Below are 19,572 nucleotides of genomic sequence, written 5' to 3'. Positions count from 1 at the left end.
ACAAGGCCAGTACTGGGCAGATTTCTATAGTCTGTGCCCTGAAAATGGCAAGGAGAAATGAAGATCAAGTATACATATGTAATAACAGATCATACTTACAAGTTTATCTTGTTGGACAGACTGGATTGACTGGTTTCTTTACTGTAAAATCCACTTTGTGCTCTAACGGGGATTTGGCAGAATATAAATATGAAGATTAGATTAGATTAAGGCAGTGGTTCCCAAACCTGGTCCTGGAGGAACCCTAGCCAGTCAGGTTTTCAGGATATCCACTGTGAATATTCATGAGAGAGATTTGCATGCACTGCTTCCTTGGTATGCACATCTCTCTCAAATGTGAACCTGGCAATGGATACAGGGCTCTGTGACAGTTTCAGAAACAATGAACATTACTATTTTATTTAATTATTATCTTCTTGCCTAGCACCTGCAAGCCTATTGAAGCAGTACAAATTCAGGTAGAGGAGGTATTTTTCTGTCCCTGGAGGGTTCACAATTTTTTTTTTTTTCAAATCTCAAAGAGCTGCAGTGGGATTTGAACTGGGGATCCCTGATACTCTGCTCTAACCATTAGGCTACTCCTCCACTCTGAATGGACCTCTATGTGGCTATTTTAATATGGATGTCCCTCTGCTGCCACAAAGACATCCATGTCCCTCGTTTTCCCTCTTTATAATTTGGAGTTTCAGTTTGTAAAAAGGATGTTCACGCTGGACGTCACCAGCACATGGATGTCCATTTCTCATGTATTTTAGAACAGGTTGTACGTTGGCAAATCCTGTTCTAAAATAGTAATTAAAATACTAGCAGCACCAGCAACATACCGACCTGGATGTCTTTATTCTGAGCTGGATGTCCCTTCTAAAGTGCCATTCCACGGGTCTATAAAAGAGCCACAGAAAACCTACAATAATCACAGGAAAATGTATCTGCAAACATTTCCATCTGGTCAAGAGCCGCTGTAAATTTACATGTGCATCCACATACTTTGTAGCTCTAATCCGCAAACCTTTTCCGGAGGTGCGAAGGCGGTAGAACGAGAGGACATGAAATGAGATTGAAGGGGGGCAGACTCAAGAAAAATGTCAGGAAGTATTTTTTCACGGAGAGGGTGGTGGATGCTTGGAATGCCCTCCCGCGGGAGGTGGTGGAAATGAAAACGGTAACAGAATTCAAACACGCGTGGGATAAACATAAAGGAATGCTATTCAGAAGGAATGGATCCTAAGGAGCTTAGCCGAGATTGGGTGGCAGAGCCAGCCGGTGGTGGGAGGCGAGGATAGTGCTGGACAGACTTATACGGTCTGTGCCCTGAAGAGGACAGCTACAAATCAAAGTAGGGTATACACAAAAAGTAGCACATATGAGTTTGTCTTGTTGGGCAGACTGGATGGACCATGCAGGTCTTTTTCTGCCGTCATTTACTATGTTACTTGTGCTCTGTCCAAACTCCACCTCCAAAAATGCCTACACTCACCTAAAAGTAGTTGCAAAAATTCTCTGGTCCCGATATTCAACTGGCATTGAATATCTGGGTTGAGTTTGGCCACTGAAAAGTTAACCGGCTATGCCGATATTCAGTGCTAACCGGATAAATTTTTAGCTGACAAAGACAAGCCTGCTATTAAAGCAGCCTATTTTGACCGCTCAACGTAGCTGGTTTGGTGCTGAATATCCACACCTAACTGGCTATGTCACATGACTAGCCGCTAACAGGGATATTCAGCAGGAGATAACCGGTTATCTCTTGCTGAATATCCACAGTTATGCGCTTACGTGCTATTTAACTGGCCAGGATACGTTCCTGGCCAGTTAAATAGTTTTGAGTATTAGGGGGTCTGTGTTTACTTTATACACATGCATCTAACACCTGGGTTAATTCTGTAAAAGTCCTTTTGAACTGGTAAAATAGGGATTTACCTATAAATCTATATATTTAAAAAACAGTTAATAAAATTACCCCACATAGTATTTTTAAAGTGGTACCAAAAAAATCAGTACAGATGACAAAATTCTGACAGACTTTTTTTTTTCTTATACTGATTTATAGGTGCTACAGATTTTAAAGCACACTAAAGTCTGTAATCATACAGCCTTTAAAAAATCCACTGTTGTCAAAACTTCACAGAAATTTAAAAAAAATGTTTGTTGATCTATTTTTAAAGAGGCAAAATTGGCCTGTGTTGCTGAGACGGTGTCTAAGGCATTGCAGCTTGGTCTGTTCCTTTGATATTGTTGCATCATGGGTTCATCTTCTCAGTATGACAGCTATAATCACTCTCCAAATGTGAAAACTTCAATGGCCAAAACCAGTGGGAAGTATTTGGATCAGCTTTCCTGTAATGCTTCCTGTAAATACTTAGTTAAGCTGTTTCAGGACCAGGCTAGTACCTGATAAAATACCAGGCAGCCAGCCAGAGAAACCAATGATCCATAATTCAGCAGTGCGATCTGCACATACAACAACCACCATATCAGCTTTGAACAGAATACAGCTAATGCCTTTATATGCTGATCTAAAAACTACTGGAAACTTTAAATAGGAAGTCAGTTACAACAGAATACCTGATTTGTGCAAAAGTATAACGTACTTCTCCTTCCTGAATGCACAGTGCGCTTCCTTACTGGCCATAACACATTATCCTCTGGCATGGAGGATGTGTCTCCAGAAACGGGTACAAAACACGGGTTTGGAAAGGGGTAAGACTGCCATAGTAACTAGTAATAATGATTATGAATACAAATAGTTGGGTGGCTGGTGGCAAGGATCGCTTGATATCTTGCTTGTCTTATATGAAGGTAGTGTCTTCATGCAGGGCCGGGTAGGTGCGACAGGGGTGGTCACATAGGGCCCTGCATCGCTGGCACATCTGTCCTCCTGTCTCAGAACACCTCCCTGCTCCGTTCCTTAATGTGCATCCACATTTCAGTAGAGAGCATCACGAAGCGGCAGTGATTTTCACATCCCGTCAGCTGCTGAGCCCAGAGCCACCTTGCTGCTGCATCCTGCCCCCTTTTGATGTCACTTCCTGCTTCTGCAAAGGTGGGATGTAGCAGCGAGGAGGCTCTGGGCTCGGCAGCTGACGGGATATGAAAATTGCTGCCGCTCTCTACTAAAATGCGGTGGATGCACATCAAGGTATGGGGTGAGCTGGGGTTCCGAGAGCGTTAAACCTTCTTTTAAACTCTGATAAATTATGGCTTATGGTGGCGAGCGTGGGCAGGGGGCGGGCCCCACTGAACTGGTCTGCACAGTGTCCCGCAATTGCTAAGACCGGCCCTGTCTTCATGAGTCACCTCGATAGGATTTTAGAACAGCTGAGATGGAGCCAGCTATCACGGTACAAGTTCCTTCTTTCAGGTCCAATATGGGTCTGAATCCTCTGATTTTCCTGGGGGCATCCTCTCTCCACTGGAGCAGCAGGTTTTACCATGTGAGGCTGTAGAAGGGGCGAGATTTTCAACCTTTGCAAGTCCTGATGGTGAATGGATGTAACTGCCCTTAGGGAGGGCAATCGGGAGGAGCTTCCTAAACATAAGGAGCCCGATATTTAAAGAATTTATGCTCTAAGGGCCTGATATTCAGCCCACGGCAGTAAGCAGCTTCGGAACTACTGACATCTGCAAGCTGAATTAACCCCAGATATTCAATACCAGGGCATGTCTGGTCTGCAGGAAGTTGATGTTAGCTTGAGTTATTTTTATTTATTTATTAGGATTTATCTACCGCCTTTTTGAAGGAATTCACTCAAGGCGGTGTACAGTAAGAATAGATCAAACATCAGCAATAGGCAATTACAGCAGTAAAAATATTCAAATAACAATACAAAGTATGGCATGGTCTACTACTTACAATATCAACACAATACGTAATAGAACATTTTAATTGACAGTGAAGGGTAAAGCAAAGATGGAATATATAGATAGGTAAGAGAGTAAGAAGAGTTGCCCATGAGGTCAGAGAGATGGTTAAATATTATCCCAGCTAGGGTAGGAGTGGATAAACATGTCCTGCTGCAGTATTTGCAGCCCGTGTCACTCCTTGTGTGTGTGAGTGAGGCTAACAAGTTAGTTACTTCTTCCATTAAAGGCCCGGTTGAAGAGCCTTTCAGATAGTCTTGTGTTAAGCAAAGCCTTTCAGGCAGTGCACTCCAGAGTGTGGGGGCTACTCCGGAAAAGTCTCGCTTGCGGGTATCACATTGAGGGGCATAATCGAACGAAAACGTCTATCTCCATGGGCGTTTATCTCCGAGAACGGGTCCGTGAAGGGGCACCCCGAACCGTATTTTCGAAAAAAATAGACGTCCATGTTTTATTCGACAATTTGTGAGCTGGGCGTTTTTGCTTTTCAGCGATAATGGAAAATGAAAGCGCCCAGCTCAAAAACGAATAAATCCAAGGCATTTGTTCGTAGGAGGGGCCAGGATTCGTAGGGCACTGGTCCCCCTCACATGCCAGGACACCAACCGGGCACCCTAGGGGGCACTTTTACAAAAACAAAAAAAAAGGTAAAAGAGCTCCCAGGTGCATAGCACCCTTCCCTTGTGTGTTGAGCCCCCCCAAATCCCCCTCAAAACCCACTGCCCACAAGTCTACACCATTACTATAGCCCTAAGGGGTGAAAAGGGGGACCTACATGTGGGTACAGTGGATTTGGGGGGGTTGGACGACTAAGCATTAAGCAGCACAATTGTAACAGGTGGGGGGGGGGATGGGCCTGGGTCCACCTGCCTGAAGTCCACTGCACCCCCTAACAACTGCTCCAGGGACCTGCATACTGCTGCCAGGGAGGTGGGTATGACATTTGAGGGTGAAAATAAAAAGTTGTGAAACATCATTTTTTGCGGTGGGAGGGGGTTAGTGACCACTGGGGGAGTCAGGGGAGGTCATCCCCGATTCCCTCTGGTGGTAATCTGGTCATTTAGGGCACTTTTTGGGGCCTTATTCGTGAAAAAACAGGGTCCAGGAAAAGTGCCCTAAATTCTATCTACAAACGCATACTTTTTTCCCATTATTGGCGAAAGGCGCCCATCTCTGTTCGGGTGATAACCATGCCCCAGTCCCGCCTTCACCACGCCTCCGACACGCCCCCGTCAACTTTGTACGCTTCCGCGATGGAGTGCAGTTGAAAACGTCCAAGGTCGGCTTTCGATTATACCGTGTTATTCGTTTTGTGAGATAAACGTCCATCTCCCGATTTAGGTCGGAACTTGGGTGTTTTTCTCGTTCGATTATAAGCAGGATTGTGTAATGTCTTTTGGAGAAAAAAACAAAGTTTAGAAAAGCTGTTTCGGTGCATGACATCTGGAACGAAGGCTCTGGGTGGATCTGACAGTCACCCTGGAGAAGGCTGCAGGTCCTCCACAGCACCTGGAAGGCAGCTGGTGGAAGTGCTAGGCCCTGGATGGATCGGGGTGGACCTGGGAGTCACCCCGGACTAGGCCATGAGGATATGTAGATAGGCTGCAAGTCCTCCACAGCATCTGGAAGGCAGCTGGTGGAAGCACTAGGCACCTGGAGCAGAGGCCCTGGATGGATCGGGGTGGACCTAGGAGTCACCCCGGACTAGGCCATGAGGATATGTAGATAGGCTGCAAGTCCTCCACAGCATCTGGAAGGCAGCTGGTGGAAGCACTAGGCACCTGGAGCAGAGGCCCTGGATGGATTGGAGTGGACCTGGAAGTCACCCCAGAGAAGGCTGTGAGGATATGCAAATGGGTGCAAAACCTCCACAGCCTCTATGACAGCTTCAGATGTTATGGCCAGTCCTAGTAGAGCAGCAAACAGGTTTCTGGAATAGCCTAGTAGTCTGTGACCCAGGCCCATAATCCACTCTAATTATTACACTTGTGGTAAAGAGGTGTGGTAGCCGTGTTAGTCCACTCTTAAAGGTTATCAATAGAAATCAAACAAAATAAAACATGGAAAAGAAAATAAGATGATATCTTTTTTATTGGATATAACTTGTGGTAGAAAGTGTCACCCCCCCAAAACAAAAACAAAACCTACTATACCCACATATAGGTGACACCTGCAGCCATAAGGGCTATTGTAGTGGTGTATAGTTGGGTACAGGATTTTCGTGGGTTTTGAAGGGCTCACCATACAATATAAGGGGGTAATGGTGAGATGTGTAGCTAGGACCTTTTATATGAAGTCCACTGCAGTGCCCCCTGGGGTGCCCCACTGCTCTACTGGGATGCCTGTGTGGCCAATCTACTAGGAAAGCTGGCTCCTCCTACGTCCCAATGGCTTGATTTTGTGCGTTTTTCACTTGGACTTTTTTTTTTTTTTTAGAAAATGGTCCAAAAAGATAGATGTACTAAGCACAACAACATCTAGGAAATGCTAATTTTCAAAGAAAAAAGATGTTTTTCTGGTTTGAAAATGGTCATTTTCACTACTTGATTTTTGGACGTTTTCAAAAAAATGTCCAAAGTCAGATTTAGACGTCTTATCGAAAATGCCCTCTATGAACAGTAACCCCTGGATTCTATATATGGCACCCAAAATTGGATGCCGATTCAAGATGTGCACCCAACTAAATTGGCCGAGCCAATTAGTGCCAATAATTGGGTGCTAATTGGCACCAATTTGAATTTGCATGCACATTTTGATACACGCTATTCTATAATAATGTGTGCCCAAATCCCATAGCATGCAACCAAAAATGGATGTGGCCATGGGAGGTGAATGGGCAGGTCAGGGGCGTTCCTAAAATTTGCACAGTGTTAGAGAATACTGGGGACGTGTGCCCAAATTGGGCAATGGGAATTTCACCTGGTTTCAGCAGGCATCAGCACTCAATGCTATTCTAGAATGGACCCTCATCTCTGAGTGCCCATTACAGAAAATCATGGCGCGCCAATCTTTCTCGGCACCGATTTCTAAGAGCCGTTTACTGAATTTAGCCTTAATTGTATCTCTCAATAATACTTGGTAGTATCAGTAGTAACTCTTATAGGCTAAACTGGAGTGGAGGAGTGGCCTAGTGGTTAGAGCACTGGTCTTGCAATCCAGAGGTGGCCGGTTGAAATCCCGCTACTGCTCCTTGTGATCTTGGGCAAGTCACTTAACCCTCCATTGCCTCAGGTACAAACTTAGATTGTGAGCCCTCCTGGGACAGAGAAATATCCAGCGTACCTGAATGTAACTCACCTTGAGCTACTATTGAAAAAGGTGCGAGCAAAATCTAAATAAATAAAATTAAATTTTTATTACAATTTTAAAGATAACAAACATCCAATACAATACAAGATAACAATGTTTTCCAACTTCCATTCCATATCAGAAACTCTTATATTGTTCTTGGCGGTTAGAACACATTAAGGTACAATAAAGCACAATAGGAAAACCGGAGATCTTACTGGCTTTAAGATAAAATGTCCTTTTAATGAGCAATCCAGTATTTAAAAAAGTATTTGCAATAGAAGAATAATAAAAAGTAAAATGCAAATTGTCTCTTGGATTATAGTAAATTGGTTGCAACATTGATCATTAAACACTTCATTAAAGAAACATTTCTAGGTCTCCTTGGAGTAACTTCACTCACTTCCAATGCCAGCATCTTTGCAGTGTGCGAAACATACGAAAGATGCTGCCTTTATATGTTTAGCAGACTGCAAAGATGGTAAAATACAAATCCTTACTCCTTATGAAAGAATCAAAGTCTCTCTTAGTTATTCTGATTCAGGTGAAATGGCTCATTATGGTGGACTTGAGCAGGGAGCTACGACTCTGATGGACCGCAGGCAAGTTTTCCACTAGAGAATGACACTGGAACAAAATTTGTCCCCGTTCACGCCCCGTCCCCATCCCGTCCCCGCCCCCACAGGTTCTGTCCCCGTCTCCGCCCCATCCCCGTGGGCTCTGTTCTCATCTGCAGAGGCCGTGAACACTTATGATTTTATATTTAAATCCTTTTATTACAGTATAAAAAAAGAACAAAATGCTGTGTAATTGTTGTGTATAAATTACAAATAGAAAACAATAATAACAACTAGCAGCTATAATAACCCTCCCACCACCACCACCCTCTACCCTTCCAACCCCAACAATAGCTGACCCACTACCCCAAGGAATCCTAATCCAACCTGTTAAATTGTCTAGGGGTACAAAATACAACCCGTTCTGTATGCCCTAGAGGGGAGAAATATGCCCTATGAAGCACTGTTATGATTTTTTAATCTGTGGATGAATAAGAAGTCATCAACAATCTTAGGATTCAGTCTAGCGCTCCTGTCTTCCACAGTCCCTCCTGCAATAGAAGATGTGTTCTTAGAAGTTGTGCTGGTAGCAGAATGTACAGGAACCCCCATGCAAATTTTGCTAGCTGTGGCCAGCATGTTTTTCTAAAAAATAAAAATATTATCGTCTGCATCAAACACAAATAACAGTCCAGTTCATTAACAGGCTTCAAAGCAGAAAGTGACATGGGGACAAAGTCTGTCCCCGTCCTCACAGACTCTGTCCCCATCCCTGCCCCACCCCCGTGGGCTCTGTCCCCATCCCATCCCAGCAGTTACTGCGGGTCCCCGTGTCATTCTCCACCTACTGCTTCTCTACATTCTCCTTTCCTGGACTAACTCTAGGGGAGGATGACAAAGCTCGTCACTTAACTTAGGGCTTTATACTTCCCTCAAAAAGCTCATAGTCAAAGCCTATTACATCAGATTCTCTGAATAGACCTTCTACTGTTATACTTTGAGTGGCACCTTTTAAAATATCATTATTATAATGCTTTTGTATCACTCTATGGTATGACCGCACCTCAAATATTGTGTGAATTTTTGCTCACTGCATCTGAAAAAAGATATAGTGGAATTAGAAAAAGTACAGAGACGAGCAATGAAAATGTTAAAGGGTATGGGATGACTTCCCTATGAGGAAAGGCTAAAGAAACTAGGGCTCTTCAGCTTGGAGAAGAAATGGCTAAGGGGAGATATGACACAGGTCTGTAGTGGAATGGGTAGACATGAATTGCTTGTTTACTCTTTCCAAAAATACAAGGACCAGGGGGGCATGCCATGAAGCTGCTAAGTAGTAAAATTTAAAACAAATCTGAGAAAATATTTCTTCCTCAACAGGTAATTAAACTCTGGAATTCACTACCAAAGAATGTTGTAAAAGTGGTTAGCACAGTAGTGTTTAAAAATGGTTTGGACAAGTTCCAAAAAGAAAAGTCCATAAGCCATTATTAAGAATGAATTGGGGGGAATCCACTGCTTATCCAATGCTGGCTATGCCCCTGATCTATCATATCCCTTTTCCCATTTCTCTCTTCTAGAGAGTACATGTTTAAGTAATACGAAGAACCCTTTATTCAAAAAGAAAAAACAAAGCCCATAAAATGTAGACCCCTAATTTTCAACTAATGTTGGGAAACTAAGAGAACAATATTCAGGAGTGTGGCCACTGCACAACTAAAAAGGGTAATTTTTATAAGGGGGGGGGGGGGGGGTCCTAGTTTAAGAATGTGTGACAGAGAGCAGAGCCTAAGTCCTTAAGAGGATCTGTGACAGGGTTAGAATCCTATATTGAGGAGGAAGTTGATAGGAAAGAGTATGTTTGGCTCCCTTTTAAAAGCTGGGGAAGCGGACCATAAGGTAGAATGTTGGTGTCTGCCTCAGCATGTTGGGCTCCCTCACTCCACCCAAGAGGCTGAAGGCTCCAATCCCAGGGAAGGGGGAGGAGAGATCCTAATTTCCTGCGAGGCATATACACCCCCTTGGGTTAGCACAAGGGGAGTGAGTAGGAGGGTTGCAAGGAAGCTAACCCAGAGCTGGAATGGAGAAGGATGGTTTGAGAGTCGAGAATGACATAGTTATCATTAAAGCAGATATACTGAGGTACACCGTGGTAAATCCACGGTAAGGGACATTCCCTAACTAGAATTACCGCGGGAACAAAACTTTTTACCACCCCATGGGAATGGTAAAAAGCCTTGTTCCTGCATTAAAAAATCCTTTCCTCTATTTCTGTCCTCCTCCCCGCGGGCGTCACTTACATTTTCATGCAGCTGGCAGCGATTCACAGTCATAGGCCAACTCCATGTTCTTCCTCCTGCTGCGTCCTGCCTTCTCTACTGCAACTTCCTGTTTAGTGTCAAAACAGGAAGTTGCAATAGAGAGAGCAGGACGTGGCAGAAGGAAGGCCATGGAGTCGGCCTGTGACTGTGAATCGCTGCAGGAAAAAGTATGTGAGACCTGTGGCGAGGAGGAAGGGAAGGGAGAAAAGTTTTGGCTGCTGCATGCACGCACATCCTCCTTACCCCTGTCCCCACAACTGCAGCCCTGGCTCGGTGCTGATCACAAGGACGAAAGGAGAGCAGCTGCACATCAGGCCACACACTCCTCATCTGCTGCTCAGTAGGGCTCTAACACACTGCTCTCCTCCTTCCTCAAGTTCCCTACTCCTTCGGAGATCTTCAAAAGACAGGTTTCAGGCTGGAGGGAGAGGCACACCATCCTTTCTGAAGGCCTGCAGAAGGAGTGTGTGGTAAGGGTGGGAAACCTGGCTCCCTGGATCTTGTTGATCAAAATGTTTGTGGAAGGCAGGGTGGAATTAGCATTAGGTTACTTGGGTACAGCCTGAACTCTGAAGAAGGGTAACCAGGTCACCAGGGACATCATTTTATGTTGGGTGGGGGCAGGGGTGTGCTGGTAAATTTTTAACAACAGGCTCTTTCTCCGGACGTAGCCAGCTCTGCAGTTGGAAGGGCCAGCGGTGGCCGGGGGGGGGGGGGGGGGAGGGGGAGCAACACTTGCCTTTCTCTCCTCCCTCCCTTCATGCGGGCACGCTAGGCATAGCTTTGCTGGCAGCCAATAAATGGACTGCCACCACTCCCAACGTCTTGCTCTGAGCAGCATGCTGGAACTTCTCTCACATGCCCGAGAAGTCGCAGCCTGCTGCCCAGAGCTTGAAACAAGGAGCGGAGAGCAGCAGTAGTCTATTTACTTGGCTGGCAGGGCTCAGCATCCCCACCAGCAAAGTAAAAGAGAATTCAGCAGGGGGCCCAAGCCCACATTTTGGGAGCCAGTTGTTAAAGTAGCCATGGAGGGCCCTACTTTAACAACCGGCTCCCAAAATTCTTAAAAACTTAACAACCGGCTCTTGCGAGCCTGTGAGAGCCTGCTCCAGCACACCACTGGGTGGGGGTAAAGAAACCAGGCTTCCTGGAGAGGGAAATGTGTTAAAACAGCAAAAGCTAATGATTTCTGAGAAATAAATTCTAAATGTGTATGTATTATGCAAAATGCAAAAATAATTTCAAAATACAATGTCGGCTAACTGATGATGAATACAAATTGATGCAGCAAAAATTAAAAGTGTTGTCTGAACGATTTCTTTTTATTGAAAAACAAACTGAACTCAAAACCTGTACTTTTAAGTAGAGAAGGACTTGGTTACCATTACCACGGATGGGGAAGGGGATGGGGACAGAGTTCGCAAGGACAGGGCAGGGATGGTGAAAAAGCTCATGGGGACGGGGACAAACTTTGTCCCCATGTCATTCTCTATTTGAGAGTCCTGGGAAAAAAGTACTGCCATGAGAAATACTAAGGGAAAGCCTGGAAAGGAACAGAACATTTACTGATAGCTGAGAAGATCTGAAAGTCTAAAAGGTACTGAAGAATTGTGTACTACTACTACTACTACTTGACATTTCTAGAGCGCTACTAGGGTTACGCAGCGCTGTACAGATTAGCAAAGAAGGACAGTCCCTGCTCAAAGGAGCTTACAATCTAAAGGATGAAATGTCAAGTTTGGGCAGTCTAGATTTCCTGAGTAGAGGTGTAGTGGTTAGGTGCCGAAGGCGACATTGAAGAGGTGGGCTTTGAGTAAGGATTTGAAGATGGGCAGGGAGGGGGCCTGGCGAATGGGTTCAGGGAGTTTATTCCAAGCGTGGGGTGAGGTGAGGCAGAAAGGGCGGAGCCTGGAGTTGGCGGTGGTGGAGAAGGGTACTGAAAGGAGGGATTTGTCTTGATAGCGGAGGTTACAGGTAGGAACGTAAGGGGAGATGAGGGTAGAGAGGTAGGGAGGGGCTGCAGATTGAGTGCATTTGTAGGTTAGTAGGAGAAGCTTGAACTGTATGCGGTACCTGATCGGAAGCCAGTGAGGTGATTTGAGGAGAGGGGTGATATGAGCATATCGGTCTAGGCGGAAGATAAGACGCGCAGCAGAGTTCTGAATGGATTGAAGGGGGGATAGATGGTTAAGTGGGAGGCCAGTGAGGAGTAGGTTGCAGTAGTCAAGGCGAGAGGTAATGAGAGAGTGGATGAGAGTCCGGGTGGTGTGCTCAGAGAGAGTGTAGTTTGAATACAGCCAAGGCAGTCAGGCATGAACTTAGGGAAAATACTGGAAGTTGCTGATATGTTTTCTTTGAACTGAGACTTGGGGGAAATTCCCTGATATTACTAATTTTTGTTAGTTTTGTTTTATCAGCCAGGTGTGGAGGATATTTACCAGTATGATGACTTGCTGAAAAAAAAGGTCTTGAAGTTTGGCACTATCCAGGGTGAGGTGGCTGGTGAAGGCTGTGATCAAGAGTGAGAGAAAGGAGCTGGCCTTGTTTTGAACGTTAAAGTCAAAACACCCAATTAAGCTCAGCTGTCTAAAGAGAAGAGCAACTGCTGAGGCGAGCAGTAGTCTCCAGGGTGGATCTGATCCTCATATTAACTAGCCCAGCCAGAGAAAGATAGCTGGGGCTTATTTGCATTACCACATTACATGCTAGGAGCTTGTTATATATCAATAGAAGATTCAGCTATTAAACTGTTAACACAGAAGAAACAGGAGTGACTGTTTTAAAATACTTTACAGATATGGAAACATATTGATTTGCTTTTCTCTTGAGTTACTGCTGGAAGCTTAAATTCAACAAGTATTCAGTATTCAGCACCCAGGCTAGGGGCTTTGTGATAATAAGCACAAGAAGGCACTTACCTAGGTGCTATTTATTAAATACACATAGGCATATAAATTATTTAACTATATGTACTTGTGAACTCTGCACCTCACCAAAACTTCAACTCTTATACATGCCTACCAGCAAGTATACACCATCATGTCCAAGGCATATACTTTTACGCTGATCAGAATTTATAACAGGCCATTACTTGCATGGGTAGCCACGTACATGTGAAAATGAATATTAAATTACCCCCACAGAGGGTAATTCTATAAATGGACACCTGTAATGGAAGGATTTTAGAGATTGCTTTTTAAGTCTATTTAAGTGACCGGCAGTGCACTCGCTCATTAAAATGATTGTTTAACTTTGATTGTGTGAAAATAAGTTGGAATGCAGAAGTTAAGACACAGCTCTAATTAATTTGGTATGTGAAGGGAAAGGTGGAGCCTGTTTCGAGTTCAGACTGGCCACCTGGACTGAGAAACGTGGCCACATTCCCACAGTATGGCTTGTTTACCTAAACAGAGAAATTCTGAAGCATTCTGTAATTTTCCTTAGCTCTGAACATGAGTTCTAAGCCTAATAAAAAAGGGGGGGCTCTTACAGTGAAACCAGAAGTTCATTTATGGATGGACGCATTGCAAAGAACCAGACTCCTGGTCATGAGACTCCGGCTTCACTGAAAAAGGGGCCAAATTGTTGTGTTTTTTTTTTTTTTGCCTAGGAGCTGTAGGGGAGCCTGGGGGAATATACTCGACGAATAGGGTGTACAGGCAACAAGGGGGAACAGATGGGAACCTCATCCCTCAGGCAGGGCCCCACAGGGCCAAGCCAGTGCCTTGTTCCATGGCTGCTAAGAAGCATAGCTAGGGTAGCGGTGAAGGGTTCCACACTCAACCAGGACCGGGTCTCAGAGTTGAGAACCTGGGAGCGGCCATTAGGCTCTACCACATGGGCGGCCTTGGCCAGCAGAGCATAGAGTTAGGCCAGGGACCAGTAGCACCAGCCTGAACAATCTACCATATGTTAGAGGCAGAGAAAATACTGGAGTTTTCCACTGAGCACCAGCAGGTTATACCAGTGAGTTCACTGGAAAAGATCAATCTTCTCTATCTCCATCTGCTGGTAGGAGGGGATAACACCCACTCATTCAGGAACAGACAGCCCCTGATGAAAAGGAATAACGTTTTTACTTGGTGGTGAAACATCATATATTTCATTTCAGACCAAAGGTAACAAATTCAATGATTTGGCCACTTGATAAGGAAAAGTAGAGATAAAAATGTGCTTATGGTATATTTTATATTTTTCACAGAAGCAAAAATCTGAGTTAATTGACCACTAGCGTGACCTGGTATCAGAACATCTAGCATTTAGACCTTATGGGGTATAATCTATAAATAGCGCCTAAAAGTCGCAGTCAATTACATCAACTATCACCCTACGCCTAAATTAGGCGTGGAACGGGTATATTCTATAAGAATGTGCACAGATTTTAGAAACACCCATGACCCACCCATTCCACACCCATAACCATGCCCACTTTTCAACTATGCAACTTAGAATTTACGTGCAGCACGTTACAGAATATGCTTACCAAGTACTGCGCAACTATTTGGCTTTTATTTAGACTGACAGCGTTGTCCATGCTGATCAGGCTCTCGGAGCAATTGAGACTCCATTCCACATCAAAGGTGCTACACTGTGATAGTACCACCTACAATTTTTTGATCAGGATTATCTGACCCCTGAAGCAGGCGCCAGTGCGCCAAAACACGGCCCATGTCGGGTCTATCCGTCAATTAATAAACAAGAGACTTTGATCATCTCAATCCTGAAGGCCCAGTGTTGCTTTTTTGTTTCTATAATTGCTTGTTAACATTCAATTATCAGCGCCGATTAGCTTGTTAACTAATTAAGTTATGCGCGTTGTTATGGAATAGGCATAGATTTCTACACGGAAATCTTGGAGCAAAATATAGGTAGAATCCAGGGGATAAGGACCACATAAATATGGGAATCTAGATTATAGAATTGTTCTTCCAGGCCCCGATGCTCAGAACTCCGGCGCTAAAGTGAACAGCACCCATCTCATATTGAGAGAACAGCACAAAAGCCTTAGTTCCCTGGTGCTCAATGCTAATGACATGCAAATCATATGCATGCTGTGAGACCAAAAGTAAGATGGAGGAATGTGCCTGGCGCATGCACACAAGATTTTCACGGTAGACGCAGCTCGTGTGTGCTTGCCCAGGCAAACTCGAAAGTAAAGCATACATCAGTGCCATTCTTCTGTTCCTCTAAATACACGTTTTTCAATTTTTTTTTCACTTCAAAGGCTCATATTTAAGCGCAGGAAACAGGTGCCAATGCATGCTTTCACATTCTGGTTTGCTTGAATTCGCACCCATTTATATCTCAGTACCAGCGCTTAGAGACTAGCACGGGCTTCCTTTTGCTTCCAAAACAAATCAAAAGTGGCAGATTTTGAACAGAAAATCATAAGAAATCATTTCTTCAAACCCCTTAACTCCATCTCCAATTTGGCAATAGGTTTCCAACACTATGTGCAGGGTTTGTTTGTGCAGTGGTGTTCCTAGGTTGGCTGCCACCCGGGGCGGATCAACACTGAGTTCCCGCCCCCCCCCCCCCCCCCCCAGCGAATCACACCCTCCTCCATGAATCACGAACCCCCTCAGAGCATCACCTCCACCCACCCAAGCGCATCGCTCTTACTTACTGGGGGTGCATGGAGCAGTTGAGCAGCTGTCAGCTCCACTGGTTCCCTGCCCTGAACAGGAAGTAACGTCGGAGGGAGAAGGATCCGGCGGAGCCGAGAGACGCACAGCTGCTCCCTACACCTCCTTGCGGTGTGCAAACGGGGCGGACTGCCCCCACCGCCCCATCCTTGGTACACCACTGTGTTTGTACACTGTTCCGTGAGCATTTGGAGAGAATAGCAAATGACCTCATTAACATCCATTTAACTACATTTACATACAGCTTGCGGCCATCTTTGGCGTGCACATTGTTTCCTCAGTAAAGCCCTCTGAACATTCTGCGCAGATTAACAGTGGTGCTAGTCAAGCACTAATCAGCGTTTACGCCAGTGTTAGGTTCTGAGCATCAGGGGCCCTAGTGTTTTCTGCCTATGGCATAATGGGGCCGTTTTACAAAGGCACGCCTAAAAGTGACCAGCGGTAGTGTGGGCGCGTGTATTGGACGCGTGCTGGACCATTTCTCCATTGTGTCTGGAAAAAAGGGGTTTGGGGGGGGGGGGCAGGAAATGGAAGTGCGGCAAAACTAAAACCAGCGCGTATCTATTTACGGCCTGAGCCCTTAACGCCACCCACTGACTTAGCAGTAAGGGCTCACGCGTTACCCGCGCAGTGACCTTGCGGCACGCATCCACTGCCGATTACCGCGTGTTTTCAGAATGCACCAAACTCGGAATTACCGCAAGGTGCAGGCGCTAGCCGAGCAGTAATGCTAATTTGACGCGTGCCTAGGCCTTTACACGCCTTTGTAAAATGGCCACAATGTTGTTACTACGACTACAGGGAAGAAGAAAAACAAACAAATTGACCATTGCTTGTTTTGCCAATTATGAGGCTGGCGTGAGACCAGGCAATTTGAATTAAGTAAGTCTCTAATAGCCTATTTTCAGTTTGAAAATCACCATTTATTATTTGTTTCAACTGTTCCTTCCCATTTCCGAAGTAGAGCCACCGCAGCTGCTGCTCAGTGGTCTACAGCCATTAATCAGGCACTATATCAGAGGTCACCACGAGACGCCTAGATGGCTGCACCACCCGGAGGACTAACGAGCGTCTTTTTCCCTACTGCATTATTTTAATACCTCCAAGATGAAAGGAGAACCCAGCAACCCCCCTACGCAATCTGTAACTACTGCACAAAGTACCCCCGAACGACTGTTCATTTATAAAGTTGCCACCGCAGAGGGACAAATAATTAGATTTCTACATAAGCTGAGCTGTGGAACTGGATGCACACATTTTACCATCCAAATCTAGGTCACATACACACAAAAACACGCAGAACAACGCGTCCTAGCTTTACCCCCCTCAGAATCATTAAAAAAAAAGGAAACAGGACTCAACTTTTCTTTCACTAGCACCATTTTTTTTTTTAAACCAGAAGATATCAGAAATGACTTCATATTTCATGACACTGAAATGCAATTTATGCAGACAGACAACACTCACAGAGGGAACCAGTTAGGGGACTTGGGGCCATTTCGGTTTTTAATAGTAGAAAAGATTTGAATCTTACTTTTTCAGAGAGCATCTTTAAAGAATTCCTCAAGCTGTCTGGCGAGCGCTGCCGTGCTGAATTAAGCAGGAGATCTGCGTGGCTTGATAGGAGAGGCCATAGTTGATGGATGCTGCTAAGGATTTCTTTCGCCTTTGCTGTGTTTTCGGGAGAATAATAAATGCATTGGTAGCCAGCGCTGTAAAGCATAAATGCAGAAGACACTGTTAATATTAACTGCAAGGATAAAAATGTCAGTTGCTTATGAAAAGCCAAGGCACCGCTAACTTTCACAGGTGAGGCCTTGCTGAAAACTGGCACAGCTGGCTGAATCTTTAATCACAATCTTGCAATTCCCTACTAATTCCCCAAAGGTCTGAAGAACAGCTAAAGACTAGATCCCACGGCGCCAACTGCTACTGCCTGATTAATCAACAGATTGCTCCCTACAGAACAAGATTTGGAAACTCGGTCCCCCAATGTCAGTATTACATATGCACACACTATAGTTTAGCTTATGTTATAACTGCAGCACATTTTGGGCCAGATTCTGTTTAAGGCACATAAAATTAATGCAGTTTAGGTGTAGTTCATGCGACAAAATCTATGCGCGTCCATTTATGCAAACGAAAAGCCGGTATAAATCTCTGTGCGTAGATTTATATGCACTGGTACATATATGCACAGAGATTTTGAAACGCCCATTTCCACACCCTTAACCATGCCCCTTTTTGCCTGCAACACGTTAGAATTTAGGCGCAGTACATTACTACTACTACTACTACTTAACATTTCTAAAGCGCTACTAGGGTTAAGCAGCGCTGTACAATTTAACATGGAAGGACAGTCCCTGATCGAAGGTTTAGCAATGTACGCGCGTAAATTCTAATTTTTGCCAATTGGTACTCGTCATTGCTTGTTAAGAGCTGTTAATAACACTTAACAGCTTGTTAAAACAATTAATCTACGCGTAGTTATAGAACACGCCTGCATTTACACGCGCAACCACACATAACTCTAGGCACGCTATATAGAATCTGGGGGTTTGTGGTTAAAAACCAAGCCAATATGGTCAGCTGTCCGGAATTTGGAGGGAGAGACCGTTGTTTTGATAAAAAGATAAGTAGGCTTGTTTTTCCTGTTTTAGCTCCTCCTACCTACCCCCACTCCCACCCCCACCCCCAAAGAAAAAATAAATGCAATGCAATGCAATATATGGCAGCTGAGAGGAGATATGATGGAGGTCTATAAAATAATAAGTGGAGTTGAATGGGTAGATGTGAAGCGTCTGTTTACGCTTTCCAAAAATACTAGGACTAGGGGGCATGCGATGAAGCTACAATGTAGTAAATTTAAAACGAATTGGAGAACATTTTTCTTCACTTAACATATAATTAAACTCTGGAATTCGTTGCCAGAGAATGTGGTAAAGGTGGTTAGCTTAGTGGAGTTTAAAAAAGGTTTGGACGTCCTCCTAAAGGAAAAGTCCATAGACCATTATTAAATGGACTTGGGGAAAATCCACTATTTCTGGGATAAGCAGTATAAAATGTTTTGTACTTTTTGGGGATCTTGCCAGGTATTTGTGACCTGGATTGGCCACTGTTGGAAACAGGATGCTGGGCTTGATGGACCTTTGGTCTTTCCCAGTATGGCAATACTTAGGTACTTATGACTTAGGGACCTATTTACAAAGGCATGCTAGTGTTTTTAGCGTGCACTAACTGGGTAGATGCCCATAATAAAACCTTAACCAGAAAACTATCCATAATGCTAATTTTTCTTTCCAAACTCCACAACTCATTACCCAACTATATCAGACACTCAGTCAATTATATTTCGTTAAGAAGTTTTCTTAAAGCCCACTTCTTTAGATCTGTGTTCGGCTAATATGAAATGAAACTTTTTTTTAATATAGTTGTATTCTTGAATTAATATTGTCTTGTAATGCTTCATCGTAACTTGTTATGTAAACCGCATTGAACCTGAGCTTTTAGGGGAAAATGTGGGGTATAAATGTCATAATAAACAATTAATATTCCTATCGGCGTCTACACAGTTAGAATGCTCTAATTTTTAGCACACGCTAAAAACGCTAGCGCGCCTTTGTAAACAAGGCCCCTAAGAAGTGTCCTCCTTTCACAGCACATACAGTATCTCTCAAAATGATCCTTAAAAAATAAAGTTTCATTTTACACAGGATGTTGACATACGAATTGGAGCATCCAGTTTGAGAGGGTTGCAGCTCCCCCTGTCTTTTACAAAAAGCATGTACAGTAGGAGCATCAATTTCAAAAAGCTATAGAAAACATTAAAAAAAAAGAAGGGTATCACATGGCAAATTTCACAAATAAATGTGGCACATGTACATGGAAGTGTTATACGTA

The 19,572-nt window shown here is 44.2% G+C and overlaps 1 protein-coding gene across 1 annotated transcript in view; it reads right to left on the bottom strand.

Moving 5' to 3' along the window:
• Positions 1-19,572, bottom strand: part of INPP4B (inositol polyphosphate-4-phosphatase type II B) — an 853,440-nt gene that overhangs the window by 293,463 nt on the left and 540,405 nt on the right. Inside the window, exon 12 of the mRNA XM_030192243.1 lies at positions 17,207-17,384. Within this exon, the coding sequence (XP_030048103.1) occupies positions 17,207-17,384 (178 nt within the window). The remainder of the gene's footprint in view (positions 1-17,206; positions 17,385-19,572) is intronic.

Source organism: Microcaecilia unicolor, chromosome 2 (assembly GCF_901765095.1).
Source record: "Microcaecilia unicolor chromosome 2, aMicUni1.1, whole genome shotgun sequence".
Classification (NCBI taxonomy): domain Eukaryota; kingdom Metazoa; phylum Chordata; class Amphibia; order Gymnophiona; family Siphonopidae; genus Microcaecilia; species Microcaecilia unicolor.
The sequence above is the reverse complement of the archived record's forward strand: the minus strand, read 5'-3'. Positions and strand labels throughout refer to the sequence as shown.